Here is a 17515-nt window from a genome sequence, read left to right on the forward strand (position 1 = left end):
CTAGTTTGGGTCAACACCTAGAATTAATTTAATGCCCATAAAATGGCAGCTGGGCTTGCAATTGCATGTGTGCTTTCAGCGTCTCGCAACTACTTTTAAGGCTGTTCTCTGGCCTTCTCTAAATGTTGCATTCCAGCCCTGCACTAAAAAAGCCTTCTTCAGATAAACAGATTAAAAAAAAAAAAAAAGAAAAAATCACCAAGGCCACAAGAAACTGACCTCTAACTTGAAATGGGTGGAAAAATGTGGTTACAGAAGACATCCTTATTTCTAAGTTGGATATAGATGAATTTGAAGGTTTGACTACCCAGTTGAAAAGGAACTGGCTGAATGGTCACAGCCAGAGGGTTGTGCTGAATGATTCTATGTCCAGGTGAAGCTGGTGATAAGTGGTGTCTCCCAGAGGTCTGTCTTGGGACCAATGTTCTTCAACATCTTTATCAGTGACCTAGATAGTGAGACTGAGTGCACCCTCAGCAAGTTTGCTGATCACACCAAGCTGAGTTGTACAGTTGACACAATAAAAGGGGGGATGCCCCCCAAAGGGACCTGGACAAGCTTGAAATGTGAGCCCATAAGAACTTAATGAGGTTCACCATAGCCAAGTGCAAGACGTCGGACTTGGATTGCAGCGATTTCAGTTATGTGTATCGACTGAGATGAGAACCTATTGAGAGCAGCCCTGCAGAGGAGGACTTGGGAGTTCTGGTGGATGAAAAGCAGGACATGAGCCAGCAGTGTGCACTTGCAGCCTGAAGGCCAATTATAATCTGGGCTGCATCAAAAGAGAGAGGTTGCCAGCAGTGCAAGGGACGTAATTATCCCCCCCTACTCTGCCTACCTGTAGAACTGTGTCCAGGCCTAGGGCCTCAAGCACAAGAAAGATGAGGAGCAGGTTCAGATATGAGGATGCCTAGAGCATCTCTCCTATGAAGAAAGGTTAAGGGAGATGGGCTTCTTCAATGTATAGAAGAGCAGGCTCTAAGAAAACTTCATTGCAGCCTTCTAGTACTTAAACAGAGCTGGTAAGCAGGAGGGAGACTAACTTTTTACACAGTCTGATGGTGCTAGAACATTCTAGCATTCTGGTTATGCTGGATATAAAAGAAGAGCATAGAGGTGCAGGTTTGCACTATTGTGCAAAGAGACAGATGAGATGAAGTGACTGAAATTTTGCCACCAACCTTTGAGGCTGGGACAGTAGCTGGCAGTAGTTTCCAGAACTATTTCCTGAGACAAATCTGGTTTAGTTCAACTAATGTAGAGGCAATTTTAATCCCAAATTGCTGTTTGCTTTTCATTTTTTGGGACTTCTGCCTCCCATGCTCTTCACAATGCCTCTGGACCAGCAAAAGGAAAAGGCAATAATGCCAGCATGCTCACTTTTTCTCTTGCATGGCCCCTTGAAAAGAAAGATGGTCCTGTAACACAAGCTGGAATGTTTCTCATATCAAGTGGAAACTTTAATTCCTAGCTCCAATTCTTGAAACACCACTGAGGACTTTAAGGCACTGGCTTGCAACTGAACAGAAGTATACCAAATAGAAGAGCATGCCACTGTTGATATGCCAGCCCTCTTTGTTATGTGTCAAGTTCCTGCTCCGAGGAATAGTGATACTACAATACCTGTGTAAAGTGGCTGCAAGAATATTTTTCCATATAGACACAACCTATGTTCCCTGGAAATGGCAGAATTACTTCTCCAAGCATTTAAAAAATAAGACTGCAATGAAAACAAAAGCAGTCTTGCTTCCAGCTCCACCTGTCAGACTGAAATCTGAGGCTCAGCCTGATAGATGACACCCTTCAGAGAAAACAGTGCAGCAGCTGCCCTGCTTTCACTTACTGAGCTCAGCATGTTGAAGCAGCTTACTAAATATGTGATCCTGATGTTTTGCATGCTAATAACTTTGGTGTCTCCTCGTTATGGTAAGTGCAAAACCTCTCAATGAACCTCCCCTTTCTTCCACTGCTATTTGAGGCAAGCTCATCTAGAAGTATGATATTGCTGTCACTCACACTTCATGTTTTGTTGATCATATCCTTTCGGTCCCATGATAAGAAGCGCTCTACTAGAGGCTTATTTATCCAGGATACAAAGGCCAGTAGATTATGGTAAGGCTGCATTTCTGCAACAGAAAAATCTTCTAATATGCTGATGGTGATAGAATAAACCACATTAACATCAGGAAGAGTCCTCGGTTAGAGGAGTCAGGCTGTAGATTGAGCTGGAGATGCCTGAGTTGAACTCCAGCACTGCTATCAACTTGGTATCAGTTTCTCCATGTCTTTGAGTGTCTGTTCCCAGTACATGAAATACGTGCTACTGAACAGGATTACTGCAAAGGAATGTCACTACCGTGCTGCTTGCAGTGTCTTGCTGTTGTAAGGCAGGGGTAGAAAAGAGGTCTGAACTACAACTTTACCAGATTTACAGCAAATGTCTTAAATTCTGCATGTGAAACAATGCAGCATCTGTGGTTGAGAAGGTAACAGCATGCCACATTTTTCTACATTTTGGGGCCTACAACATAGCCCTTATAATACTTGCTTTTAAATGGTCCTTTGCCTCTGAATTTGGTACACTACTCTCTGAGGAAGAGTCTACTAGTGCTGGTTGGGTGGGTGGACTCCCCAGGCTCCTTCTTTCCTGCTTGTAAGTGCCAAAATGGGGCAGCGGGATGTAATCTGAGGAACAACTGACCCAGCTTTCCAAGGACTTGCTTCAAAGAAATAAAAATGTGCTTTTCCACTGACTTTCACAGCATTTGGATTGATCCCCAGATGTCTGTTAGTACTTCTTAATTCTGGAAGTGCTGCTATGGAAACCAAGTAAAGATGGCAATTCAGAGGAGACCAAAATTTTTTCTGGAGGGAAAAAAAAATTAAAGTTTCACTGCAAATCATTGCAAGTTATCCTTGATAAGAAGTCTTGTTCAAATCCGTAGAGTAGCTAAAGGCTGAGGTAAAATGATCTTAATCAAGAGATCAAAAATAAGCAAACAAAATGTAGAAAACGCCCACTTTCTCACCCTTCCCTCAGTAAATGGAGTTTTGAAACCTCCATTTTTCAATTCTCCCAGAGCTGTTTCTGACTCTGAAGGACCTCCTCTAAACAGAGACCTTCCTAGCAGATTATTAGTTCAAAGGAGAAGAAAACAGTGCAGGAGCAGTAGAACCAACAAACAGTAGTTCAGACTGTCCGAAACAACGTGTTACCTGCTTATCAGCCTCCTGCTGCCTGAGGGACACAGCACTTGTTCAAGGCACTGTACAAGATATAATCTAACATTTTGTGGCATGTTGAATTAATTCAAGTCCTTAATTTCCCATAATTTCCTTCAGAAACTTCTGAATTTAGGTTCCCATCCCCTTCCTGTGTGCAGAATCTCCTCTTGTGCCAGTCCTTAGTTTCTTCTTCACCGTGCTTTCAAATCTTCCACCTCAGCCAGAGGTAAAAATACTCATATTGGCATGAGTCAGCAGAAAGCTCTGTATCTTTGTTTGTGAATCTGAATGTGAATTTACAGAAGAGATTGTATCTGTATTCTGCTATTCCACCTACTCCTGTTAATCTCTATATTTGCAAATAAGCCACTCCTGCACAAATTATGCCATTGACTTTAATGAGTCCAAATGCATGAAATTCACTAGTTTTCATCAACACCCTGGTAGCACAATCCAAACATTGACTCAGCTAATGTTTTCACCTTAGTGCCATGAAGTTGCGCATATTTATTTTATTTAACATAAGTAATTTAAATTTTTGTTTTTCCTTAATACCATATAAAGATTTCAGAATTGTACTATGAAAACCATTTGCTTTATAAAATGAAGACGGGGCTCCATGTGTCTAAATAGCATGTAGGAATAATGAGATAAATAGAATGCAAACTCTACTCAGAATAGCAGTTCAGAGGAGAGGAGTGTGATCTACAGAAGTGATTTAGCTGAACAGGAAAAGTGGAGGAAAAACTGTAATTAAGCACAAGGAAAAAAAATAATTATGATCAACAAAACAATATTTTTTTCAATTCAGTAAGAGTTATGCACTCGTTCACTATGACACCCTTGCAACAAAGGACATAAAATGCTTGCCACTGGGGAACAGAATCCCGAGAGGTTCATGACTTACCTAAAACTGGATGAGCTCTGTTGCAAGGGAGCACTGCAATGACTTTCTAAGAGTAGAGAAATGTCATATATGTATCTCATGTTTCTGCCATCCAGAGTTTCTCTGGGTCATTTAATATTGAGCTGTTGTAACAAGTACACACTACCTGTGTGACAATATTTAGGCAACAGAGCTCTTTCAAGTGCATAAGCTGAGAGAGTGATATGACTTGGCTTCTGAAGATACAGCTGGCTGAAGTTCTTCTACAGTAAGGGGATAAATAACACTGGCTGTTATTTTACTACTTCTGTGTGCCATAAATCTTCAGGATGATAGGGTTTATTTTCATTTATTTTTTTAGAATTAGCAGTTAGAACACTGTGCTGAGGTTGAGATTATTTGAGCATGTACAAGTACTTCACCAAAATCCTTGAGTGATGAGTTAACTGCGTATATGAAGGCAGTTAATAGCATTGCCTTCATCACAGTCTCCTATCCTGTGCCAAAAAGATGCCCTAACTGATGAAGCTTAGTAGCAATGGTTATCCTTTATGTGAGAGGTATAGGGATAAACTAAAGATAAAACAGTTACTGTACAAGAAGTAGTCCTCCCTAGCATAGTGACCCAACAATGGCATGCACTTCTCTTCTTCCAGCTCTTTAAATAGCAAAGCTGGAAGCCAGCAGCCCAATCAGTCTGACTGCAGGAATTAAACCTTGCTCTCTTGGGTCAAGCACTGGCCTTGTTGGTCAGGGGGCTCACAGCCCAGTAGGAAATGAGGCTTGAATTTGTCTGAAGGCAGAGAAAAACTGATGCATTAGCCTTAAAATAAAGAAAACAAACAAACATCAACTACAACAAAACTTCCAACAGCACAACAAACAAGCAGAAAAACCTACCAAACCTCACTGCATTATTTTGATCCCCAAATGCATGGGAGACTTCTCCAGGATCATCTCTAAAGCAACTCAGAAGCTGTGTAGGTCTCTATTATGGTAGAGACTCATGTGCTAAACTATTGCTGAGTTAGCACACTGTTGATGCCCTGAGCTTCCTGTGTTCACCACAGCCTTGGAAACCCCTCTTTTCTGAGCAGAACAATTTACGATCTGAAAGTACTTTTGCAATCAGCAGGATCAAACTATTCTGAAGTGCCACATGAAATAAGTCTTTAGAATGTCACAGAAATACATAACTGTCTCCTTAAAGTCAACTATTAAAGTAAACAGAGCAATCCTGGAATTGCTAATGACTTATTACTTTTAATAAGATTATGTCAGCCTGCCAATGCTGGAAACTGTGAAGACTGTCTTCAGTTTTCTGTGTCTTGTTATCCATTAAACGCAAAAGCAATTTAACCTTTGCTAAGTGTTATAGCATTAATGGTAATGAACAGCAAGTGACAATTCACAAACAAGCTTGCAAGCATTTTCATTGTGAACATATTTCCATAACCCTTGTTCTAGCTCCTGCTGTTAGGCATTGTATCCTCCATACCTTTTTGAACAATGTGAATGTCAGTTACCTACTGTGCAGAAGCTCAAAGTAAGATCTAAGGTGGCAACGTACTGCTCTAACCTGGATGTGAAGATCACTCTTTGCAGCCCGTACTCATCCACACTGCAGTATTTTGACACAAAAAGGAATACCTGCAGCACTACAACATGCAGCCAAGTTTCCCAAACTTGGCAATACTAAAATTTCCACAGGCAAAACAATTTCAGGAGTTTCTTTTAGAATATGAGGTGAGATATAAGATACAGCACCTGAATACATATAGTCTTTGTGATACTAAATATTCTGAATAGTCTTTATGATACCGAATCTTTGCTCAGCTGGCTCTAGAGACCTCCCACAGGTAAACTATGATACTTCCTATCTGCAAGGTGCTGAAACTTAAGAAACTCCTCTAGGTTCATTCTGCATTTTCCACGGTCTGTTTCTTGCCTCACATTTACTGAGCACTACATGAACTGCTTTCCACCTCAGTGCTGCTGAGTCAAAGCTCAGAAGTCTCATGCTAGATCATAAGTAGAAAGCTTGTAAAGAAAACAGTTATACTAAGTATATTTAAAATAATAGTTCGTTTTCATGCTTAGCAAAGTGATTATCAAGAATGCGTGATAGAGGATGGTGAGAGAGACTGATTTAATTACACTGAACACTAATGAAGGAAGCTTCTTGTGTGAGATGTGCTTATTTGAGATTTCAATGGGGCACTAAACATGGGGCACTACAGGCAAAACCTTCATTTTACTGTTTCAGTCAGCCCTTGCTTTTGTTTCAGTGCGACAGCACCACTGGTAAAAGGAAAAGGACAGGTCTGTCTATCCCTCACAGTGGATATAAACCATTCAGTCAGGTTAGTCCCTTCTTTTTAAGACTGGATAGCTTTTCGCATCAATACTTTTTGTCTTAACAGTACAGGCCATTAATCAATTTTTGCTCTGTCGGCACTTAATAGGGAGAATTTTGATTTATGTTTTCCGTATCTTATCTGAAAAGCTTGGATTTCCTTCTGTTCCAACTTCTATTCACTGGCCTCTGGCTGGATTATTCACAGCCATTTCTTTAGTCACAAAGTCATCAAGGACATGACTACGTTACCCAGAGAAGCTGTGGATGCCTCATTCCTAGAGGCACTCAGGACCAGGCTGGATAGGGCTCTGGGCAGCCTGAGCTGCTGGGTGGCAACCCTGCCCACAGCAGTGGGATTGGAACTGGGTGGACTTTCCAACCCAAGACATTCTGTGAGATGTGAATATTTGTCAACTGAAATCCAGTAAGATGTGCTCTGGATAAAGCTGTCTCTTGTCCTCAACTTTTCTGCCTACAGCTTTTCAGAAGCAGATTTCCTGCTCTTAGAGTTATGCATCCATGTAGGAAAATTGCCATTTTCCCAGTTCTTGTCATTTAATCAGCAATGCAAACCTAAATAACTGAACAGCGGGAATGGATGTGGGGCACACTTGCCCCACACTCCATTTGAGTGAATTTGCTGACTACAAACAGGAAACAAAGCCATTTCCCCAGCACCTTTTGTGGCAAGGGGAAAGGTGCTTGTGTGGGCACAGCAAAGCAAAGAAGTTGGTAGCCTCCTTCACACTTCCTGCTTTGTGAACAAACTTGTGTGGATCCTTAGCTGGGGTAAGCAGGCATCCACCGCCAGAACAAGTGGAAGACCACAAGGCCTTGAAGGTCATCTCTCTAAACATATATATATATATATATACATGAGGATGCTGACGTTCTTCTCTACTGCTCTTTGATAATCTTTTGTGACCCGACATGCTCTCTTTAGATAAGGCAAAGTTTTCTTAATTGATGATAAAGTTGCTAAAATTTGGCCTGGCAATTGATCTAGGAGATACGGACTTGTGGGACATGCTCATGCTGTGAATCACTGTTAAATTATTTCATGTTGGAATTCAGCTTGGAGCAGAACTAATTCCAGTGTATGTAACCTCAAGCATCCAGTTGGGTTAAGCAGTAGTGCTTGGCGTCACTGATTCTGCCACTGAGTTTGGTTAATACAAAGTGTTTGTTTTGGCAGGTGATACTTCATGCCCCCCTTTTTTTGCAGAGTGTGAAGGTTTTTGTTGTTTCTTTTTCCTGCTGCAGCTCCCCAAGGGTCTAATACCACATTCTTCTGTGGTGACTCTCCAATACATTTTTATTTATTCTGCAGCTCTATTTCAGTGAAGAAATAAATAGTCTGCTCTAATTTTTTGGCTTCTATGTTCCTTCTTGCACTTTTCTGCTCTGAATGTAGGACTCAAAAGTTCTCACTTGTAAAGCTCCTCAGGGGCATGGTTCAATAGCTGTGTGGGTCAGGAAAAGATCACAGTCGACAGCTCTCTATAACTGGATTCCGCTGTTGTGGGGAGAAGGATTTTTGTTTCCCATGGCAGGCATAGGGATAAGCTGCTGACAAATGCCGTAGACCTTGCTGTTCTAACAGAGGAGAAGGTCTCCCGAGTAGGGTTTTCCAACATTGACAGATTTTATTCTAGTTGTATATTTAGAAGTGGATAGCAAATAAAGTATTGTGTGAAGGGTAGAGAGAAGGTCTGTTATGCTTGTGGTCCTGTAGGTCAAAATGAAAGTAAGCCTTGCTGGATAAGGAGTGAAAAACAGGATTGCCAATTTTGCTTAAATACGCCTTTTGAAAATACACATTCTCAATAACTTATTTAATGCTGTCAGTAATTAATGATGAGCCATCAAGGGTCACAGAGATGCAGCGGGGCTCACGCCCTGCAGAATGGCTGCCTGCCTGGAAGCTGCTACATGCTGGGTGTCTGCAGGCCTGGCCCACAGGATGAACCACAGAAGGAAGCTCTGGCAATGCGCATGGACAAAATCTCAATCCCCTTGGTGACTAAAGGCTATCAGGCTCTTTCTTCCTTCACCTCAGTTTCTATACTGGCCACTTGAGGATAGTCATAGTGGCATACTTTGCAGGAGGGTCACAGTGCAGGCCCTTGTTCCCACAGCCTGCTGGAAAGCTGAAGTACTGTTCAAGTGCTAAAGAAATTTACTCCCTGGGAAAGCATATCCCATGCACTCCCTGACAGCATCCTCCCAGCCTGAAAACTTTTCAAGCTGTCTATCTAAACAGTTCCCATACGATAATGCCTCACCGCCCCAGGCTTCTGCTTTTGCTTGTCTTCAGCTTCCCTTCTGCTGACCCCTGAATGGCAGCAGCAAAACAACCTGTGAACACCCAGAGCTTCATGTGCTTTCAAAGCCAGGCTTGATGTTTTCAACATATTCTCTCATTTTCCTGCGTGCAGACTACTGTCTAACATTTCTGGAAAGGCAGCCTCTAACTCCAGCCAATTTCTATGGCATTTTAAAGCCACACATATGTTTAATATATCTACTACTTCCTTCCCCAGGGCTTCATGTTTCTCTTGCCATTCATCTTTTCGTGCTATAAGCGTAGAATGAGTTATCTACAGCATCACTACTGTAATGTATGGCACTTCCCAACACCTACATGGCAAATCCATTAAAAACTCTAACAGCCTCTGACTGACTCCACCAGTGTGAATGCTCTACCTGGTGGGAAACAACCAGAAAAAGTATTTTTCCCATTCAGAATTTTATGAAAAGGTTATAGAAGCAGATGTCCTTTCTCAGTTATTTTTCTGACCCCGGGAAGAGGTATGAGTCAGTGCAACTAGGGGAGCTGGATTAATCTGAAGCAAATGGACAGAAATGCTGGTTGAAACAGCTCTCCCTTCAGACGCGGTGAGCAGACATGCAGCTTTGTCATGGATGTGAAGCTGACCCTCCCACTGAGAGCTGGCTGCAAAGAGCACAGAAGTAAGTGACAGACCTCCTCTCAAACCAACAGGGCTCCAGACAAAGCTGCAGCTCACCTGCCCCCAGCAGACTTGCATTATTTCCCCTACGCTCCTGTTCACCACAGTGTAGGAGCCCCTGCCAGGGGTGTACTAACAACGTGTAAACCTTCAGTCAACAGCAGGTAGCGACAGCACTGCAACCACAGCCCAGCTGAACCCTAAAGCACTTCATACATTCTCCCAGTTCTGGGCAGGGTTCATTTCTAATATACTTACATATTTATTTTTGAGTGTTGTAAATGCAAAGGTGCAAGGGTGTCATAAAGACACATGCAGAAAAATAAAGTCTGCTTGGGAAATACAGACTTAACTTCTTTTGATTGTTCTGTTAAGCCAAAATAGGTGGATGTACCCACTCCTATGACTGAGGCTAGCTATGTAAAGTCACACGCTTTACTCTTTTAAGCTGCATGAAACTGGCTTTGTATTACAAGTCTCTGAAGTAGAAAAAAGCAGTGGATTTTTTTTACCACATCACTGCTGCCAGGTCTGCTCATCTGGATCTCATACCCTGAGCCATTGTTATTTACTGGCAACATCAGTAAACTACAGTGGAGGAGCTGGAGATAAGAAATAGAGATTGGAGGAGGCAGTACACAAGGTTGAAAAGACAGCTGTAAGCACAAAAAGACAACTGTAAAGTACGAAGCAGAAGAGTTCACACACAAGAATCAAGGAACAGATATTAGGACAGGCAAGAAGAGAAGAAAGGGTGACAGCTGAGGGGAAGTGAAAAAAAAAAAAAGTATATGCCAAGCAAGAGGTAAGCAGGGAATGCAGACACTGGGAAATATGGAATCAATTTGGGGAAGGGTGAACTTAGAAATTCTGAAAATAATCAGGGTCAGCAGTCTGGGAGATGTCAGTGCGTTTAGTGACTCTCTGGTGAATTGCAGACTGATCAAAGCACTGCCATGCTTCACAGTAAACAGGCAAAGCATGCCTCGGACTCCACTAGGAAACTCTTCTGTTGCCTTTGCCAGTGACTACTGGAGACAGAAGTGGGCAAGATGGCTATCTTACCAAGGCAAGCACTGCAGGAGGTGGTTGAGCGCAGCCCAGAGAGAAAGCTGTGCTGCACATATAAATCTTGAATCCTGGCATCCCTTCCCCAGCAATCAAACTGCAGGCTATATTTAGCCCAACCTAAGCAGAAACAAAGAACAGCAGGAGTAGGCTTAGCTCAAACAGCTGCCACCAGCTGCTCTGAGGGGATGCAGGTAGGGCCAATGTCAGATGTAGTTAAATGAGATGGAACGGGGAACACAGCTATGCTTGAATGAACAACTCTGGCTTTTGGTTAGAATTTCTAGGTTTTATTATTTGGTGGTTAGCCAGAAAGGAGACTGAAAGTCAAGCAAAGCAGAGTATGAATGCTTCTTACACCAAGGACAAGGCTACAGTGTAGTACAGAGAGAGAAGCAGAGAAAAGGGAGGAGGCAACAGGTACAAGCAAACCATCTTGCCCATTACAGCAAGTGTGTCTGTATCTAGCCCAGGTTGCTGGTGTTAGAACTGAAGAGAATGGAGAAGCAGCAACAACAGCAGCTTCAAGAAAGTCCACAACAGACTGACTGACGAACAGCTGCTGACTAAATGTTCATATCTGTGAATATCACTAGCATGGCTTCTCCAAGAAACACATTAGCAGTGCTCATGGTTACTGCTGATCCCAGTAGAGCCCTCTGCTTGGTTAATGCCAGGCCCCCAAACTAGATTCACTGGGGCCACTCCAAAAGCAGCTCCTGTACTTGTTAGCATGACTAGGAACACACATTCATGGGTGACAGTGGCCTATATGTTAGATCCACAAACTCAGAAACCCAGAGCTCACCACCCCAATACAGGCATCAGTGTCATCCACTGAATGGAAGGGTAGACAGGTCATGTCACTGCAACTAGTTGTTTGCAGTACTACCTACTTCTAAAGATGGGTTTGTGTGCTTGATGGTGAGAAACCACCCCAAAATCTCTCTCAGTGTGAGCTAGTTACTGGTATATTTCTACTAGTAGGTACATACAAACAACTACTTTCAGCAAACGTGCCTTTGAATAGGCTATGTAAAATCAGAGGTAGTAAAAAGTGGGATTGTTTAATGAGTACTTTACCAATGAGAAGTACTAGGGGACAGTTGATACAGTGGGCATTAAACTTGAGCACTGAACAATCACTTATGTGTCTGGTTGATATTCTTAAGAACGAACAAACAAAAAGGCCATTTAATCTCCTTTATCAGTGTATAAAAAAAAATAAATAAATATAAGTAAATCCATAAATTCCCTTTCCACTCACTTTCCTGTATTTCAGATGCACCTTTATTACAATAATCCTCCTGGGATACATCAGTTGGTATAGCATGAACTTCAAAGCTTTTGTGGTAGTTTTCCTTGCAGATTCATTTTAGGTGTCTCTCACTTGGCTGTTGCTCACATTGTTCTGTAGGAAATTCTAAACCTACATATCTTTCTCCAGGTATGTTCCTCATCCTGGGTTAGACAAGGAATATAGGGCAAGCCAACACAGACATCTGTTTGTTCACAACATTTCCAACAGACACCAGAAAGACTGAGGCAGGTGAAACCTTCATTTCTGTGATGGGACTGGCTCTTTGCACAGTGCTGTTTGCTGTTGCCACTTTATCAATCACCCCTTTGCACAAATGGAAAGAACTGAGCCTTTATTACATCTAAAGGCAACAGTAGCCCTGTGTCTTAGGCATCTTATTCCACAAGAAAAGTGTTCCTGTAGCTGCAGATAAGCAGGCACATATTTGCCAGGGAGTTGGTAGAGGTTTTAGTATTTTCCATCCTGCTCAAGCAGCCATGGAAGCCATATGCATTTCCATGTCAAATAGCAGATCTGCAGCTGCACAGACTGCCCAGACAGATGAGAAGTGCATCTGCCCGTGGCTGAGTGCACCGCACCATTCATGCAATGCACAAACTTGAAGTGTTTAGCCTGGCACATACTGAGCAAAAAATCAAGTTGGATAGCACATGCCACAGCTGGACATTCTCTCTTTTTTGGCCAAAATATAAGGGCTTCTAAGCCGTGGTATTTTGAGCATTCACAGTCAACTGAGTTATGAGTTGGAAAAGCATCAGCCATGCTGCTATCCAGTACATGCCCTTCTTTTCTTTCCTAGTTAATACATTTTCACTCCTCTGCAGCTTTTTGGGCACATACTGTACCTTGTGATGACATGGAAGAACAAGGCCTTTAAGTCTTCATTAATTGTTACTTCTGTATTTTTAAAAGGAGCTATTTAGGAAATTCTAGCTTTTGTTACCATAGGAATGAAGCTGTAGGATTCAACAGAAGAACAATTTAAATAGCGGTGTTTAAGTCATTCACATCAGTTTTAATTCTCCGCTCCCTCCAAGCTCCTCTTAGACATACAGAACTTAAAAAGTAACTTCCCCCTCAGCACCACTTGATTCTAGCCCAAATGAGGAGGAGGTACCCCGTTATCTACAGCAGGGCTAAGCAATGCCCCTTCCCAACCGCAGAGCTCTGCTCCTTCTTCCTGAGTGAAGCAGCAGCAAAGCGCTCCTTGGCTCAGAGTTCCTCATGTGTTCTTTTCAGCTCCTTTAAAGCAAAATTTATGCAATAGTTACACAATAAAAACAGGGAGAATGAAGCATCCAATCCCCTGAAAAAGAGTGGGTTGAGCTGGAATGCTTGTACCTGGTGAACTTGCCCAGGAGAAACCCAAGCTGATTTCTAGCTTAGTGTAATTCAGATCTGACCGTCTTAATAGAGCACTCTTAGTTGCCCTTCTGAGTTGGTTCACTCCTCTGTTTCTCTTTGAAAGGTTTATGTCTACATTAAATACAAAAGCTGGGTGTCTGAGTTGATCCGTTAATTCTACTGGCCTGCTGCTGACAGCGGGGAGGCAACGAAAAGGAGGAGAACAGTAAACGCTGACACTCGGACTTGCTGTTCCCTGGTTTGTTTTCAAAACCTTTGAACTATGGAAACTTGATAAGAAACAAGAAAGTAGAAAAAAATAAAAAAATAAAATAAAAAAAAAAAAAGTTTATTTTCCTTGGCTTTAACTTCAGGATTCATTCTTTGGGATGCTCTCATTCCTCTGACTTGTGAACAGCATTCTGGTTGGGAACATTGGGTTTGCAGCACCCTCCCGGGTGACAGAGTTGGATTAATCAGAAGGGAGTACTTAGCAGAACAAGAAGCCTTGCACTTTATTAAACGGATGTGTAGCATTAATAACAAGATTAGGATGTCCACTGCCCCTCAGTATGGGTAACAACTAAATTGACTTTTGTGGTGCATGAAGGACAACTATTATTCTCCATGTGTCCCATCCCAGCACAATACTTCTTTCATCGTAACTGCTTTGATTCACTGATCCAAAGTCCTACTCAAGAACTGGGAAAGGAATTACAGTATGTGTCTGTAACTTCACAGACGCTGTGAAGTGGTGAAGCCACTTGCAGATTAAGGACCAAATGCCTGGCTCTTCCTCAGCAAGCAAAGATGAGCCAAGAAAGCAGGCCAGCAACCATATTTTGGCATGACTATCTGGCAATTACAGTGACCTTATTTATCACCCAGTGTCTCCTTTTCATCAGTCTCCTTTTCATAATAGATATCTAGTCTGGTCCAGCGTCCCGTCTTGCATTCTTGCTTCTAGAGTCTGGCTTATCTTTCAGCTGTCTAGCCAAGCCCATGCTAGTAACCTACAGCCACAGGACACTGTCTCTACAATGCATTACAAAGTACTGTCATTGATAGGAAATTACATGGGGACTCTAAAATAAAAGCATTAATATAGTAGGATACTTATCTGCCAAACCCAGCTATCTGGAGACTACTTAGTGTCCAGCTCTGCTTTCAACAAAGGTCTAACAGCTTCCACGTTGCTACTGTTGGCTACAACCAAATAGGTACTTTCAGACACCATCACTGCCAGCCACCCACTATTGCTCTGGAATTGGCTGAGCTGTTGAAACTGGATCCTTTTATGGGAACGTACAAGAGAGTTTTTCATAAGCAAGATGGAAATTCTGGGATGCAGTTGCTGCTCTGTAGGGGTGGCTGATAACGCTCCAGAGCTTCCCCACCCCCTTAAATTCACCTTTGTTGTGCTGCCCACATATTTGTGCCTTCATTTCCACACAGCTTCACATGCGTGGTCACAATCAAAAAGAGGGGACCTTAGTCATGTTTTATGTAATAACTCTCTGCATCTCAAAGGAAAAGAGAGGGGAAAAAGAAAAAGGAAGGATTCTGAAACTAGGATGTTTAATAGATGTGCATTAAAAACAATCTCCCACTCAGTTCCAGGGCTACACAAAAACATTTCAAACATAAGATTTTGGTCTAGTGAATCTATTTACAAAAATAAAAAAATAATTTAAAAAAAAAGAAATAAAAAGAGAAAAATGAATGGGTTTTTTTGTTGATCTTTTGCTGGTGAGGCACTTGAACCTAATTGGCAGCTCTGCATTTTTAAATAAAAGCTCTCAGATGGGTAGGGTTATCAGAGCACAAGTCCTATGAGGAGTGGCTGAGGGAACTGGGATTTAGTTTGGAGGAGGCTCAGGGGAGACTTCACGGCTCTCTAAAAGGAGGTTGTGGCAAAGTGGGGGTTGGCTTCTTCTCCTAAATAACAGCAACTGGACAAGGGGGAATGGCTTCAAGTTGCTCCAGGGGAGGTACAGGTTGGATATTAGAAACAATTGCTTCTCGCAGAGACTGATGTTACATTGGAACAGCCTGTCCATGAGGGTGGTGGAGTCACAGTCCCTGGAGGTGTCCGAGAAACACATAGATAGATGTCGTACTAAGGGACATGGTTTAGTGGGCAATAAGGGACACGATTTAGTGATGGTAAGTAGACGGTTGAACTAGTTGACCTCTAGTGTTTTTTCCCAATCGTAATGATTCTACAATCAGGGTGTAGGGACATTTTTAGTGTTCCAGTATTCCTGAAAACATTGCAAGGTCCCTTTGCATCGTTTTGAATCCACCCAAAAGACTGGACAACCACTGAAACCATCAACCAAGTACAAGTCGAACCAAAGAACCACCAAAGTTACTTGCAAAACCTGGAGGGAGCAGCAAAATACAGCAGCAGATTTATTAAAGCATTTCCAACTCATAAAGTATGTGGGAACAAGGTGTGGCAGGGGTGAGGGCAACAGGAGAGAAGGCACAGTTTAAACGTATCCCAGTGTATTAACAGCATTCCCTCAGGTACTTTATTCAAACGGGTAGAATTTAATCTGTGCTGGCTTTGTGTAAGTGGTGTAATCTCTAATGACCTCTGCCTCATATACGCCTTTTTTCCTGAAGGCTGACAGAACTCCTTCACTGATAGCTTTCTGCTAGAAAGACCTTCAGGGTAAAAATACTTTCATAAACTGCTTCCCAAGCTAACTAAACCATAATAGCAGCTTGTGGGACACAACCTCGATGACACTTCCAACATAAAAGTGACCTTGGGGAACTGGCTGACAGTAGTTGGGAGTCAGCCTAGTGCTCTTTTAAAGTAGGTCCTACTCCTGGCTTCTCTCGTGCAGGTTTCTCTAACAATAAGCAACACCTTACAATTCCCAAGCTGGCACAGGAGCACGAGTGGCCCAAATCTTCCTATTTCTTCATCCTATGGTGCAAGGACATGTGAGTGTGGTCCTTGAGCTGCCAAGTTAATGCAACACCATCAAACTGCCTGAGGAAGCATGCAGCCCTAGCACTGCTCTCATTTATCTCAACAAGGGAAAGGCTGTCTACACAAAAGGATTTTTAACATTTATGCCTCCCCCTTGTGTTTCTATCATACGAACTCTCCAGGCTTTGCTTATTTCTCAAAAGGTCTCTCTCAAAGCAAGCCTAACACATCACACTTCTTGATTTCCTGGTAAATATGAGAGGTAAATGTGTAAATCCAAGAGAATGCTGAAAATAAAGATCCTTTCAGGTGCCGAACTGAAAACGCTCCACTGAAATCAACACAAAGTACAGCAATAAACACCGATCAGAAGCCATCTGACACTTAACAGAGAATCTGATCTTGGGCAGATCGCAACATAAATAATGTAAGTAAGAAACACAATACCTTAATCTAGCACAGGTTCTGAAGGGACAACCTGAATAATACTAATTCCCTCTGTTCCCGTGGAAAAGAGGAATCTTGCCTTAATCAGAAGTAGGATGGACTTGGGGTGTGAAGTTTCCAGTCTTCTATCTTAAAAGCGACAAAAGTACTTTAATTTTGGAGAACCTGGAGACAATAGAGGGGAAAGCAAGGGAGAGAAGCCCTGGCATTATCCTGCCCTCTCTGACAAGAGTAAGTTCACAGCTGTCCTACTGCACAAAGACTTTGTATGGAGCAAAAAGTTACCTGCTGACAAGCAGAAGAAAAAGCAGACAGGGGACATACCTGATTTGCCCACGCCGGCTCGTCCAAAGATCGCCAGCTTCACTTCTGCGCTCTTAGCCATGCTGGAGGAACCGAGTGTCAACAAATTCACTTGATTATCAAAACTGAAGCAGAAGGAGCGTTCCCAGATCCTGTCTTCGGCCTCACCGTGTCATCCTGACGTCAGTGCAGTGCCTGGGGATGAACACCACGAGGATGGAGCTACAAGGAGCCAGGCGCTTCCTCACCACTCCCCCGTGTGATTTATAAGTCATGCCAACGGTGCTGCGCTCCAGCCTTAAGCATTGCAGTAACACCACTGACACATTTGGCACCGTTAAGTAAAATCTACCTGAAGCTTTCCAGCTCTCGCTGTTTGTTTCATGCTGGCACTGTAATACTGACAAAGGTACCTACTGAACCCAAAGTGTCTGCCTCAGGGCTCCATGTAGGGCTCCTTATTCTTTTTGCCCCTGTGGGCTGCAATTGTTTGTACCTGCCTTAACTCTGACAACTTAGTTTTCTATTTAAAAGCTACAACCATTCACTAGCAAGGCCTGCAGACAGCTGATCTGTCCTCTAGCCCTCAAATTCCAGAAAGGTTTCAATTACTCAGCAGCAGTTGTTTAAAACCCCTGAG

At 42.6% G+C, this 17515-nt stretch overlaps 1 protein-coding gene across 2 annotated transcripts in view; it reads right to left on the bottom strand.

The window, feature by feature from the left end:
* Nucleotides 1–17515, bottom strand: part of RERG (RAS like estrogen regulated growth inhibitor) — a 105701-nt gene that overhangs the window by 87279 nt on the left and 907 nt on the right. For both annotated transcript variants that reach the window (XM_072355519.1, XM_072355527.1), the window contains exon 2: nt 16897–17070. In XM_072355519.1, the coding sequence (XP_072211620.1) occupies nt 16897–16957 (61 nt within the window). In that variant the 5' untranslated portion in view covers nt 16958–17070. The remainder of the gene's footprint in view (nt 1–16896; nt 17071–17515) is intronic.

The sequence above is a fragment of the Excalfactoria chinensis genome, chromosome 1, assembly GCF_039878825.1.
Source record: "Excalfactoria chinensis isolate bCotChi1 chromosome 1, bCotChi1.hap2, whole genome shotgun sequence".
Lineage (NCBI taxonomy): Eukaryota > Metazoa > Chordata > Aves > Galliformes > Phasianidae > Excalfactoria > Excalfactoria chinensis.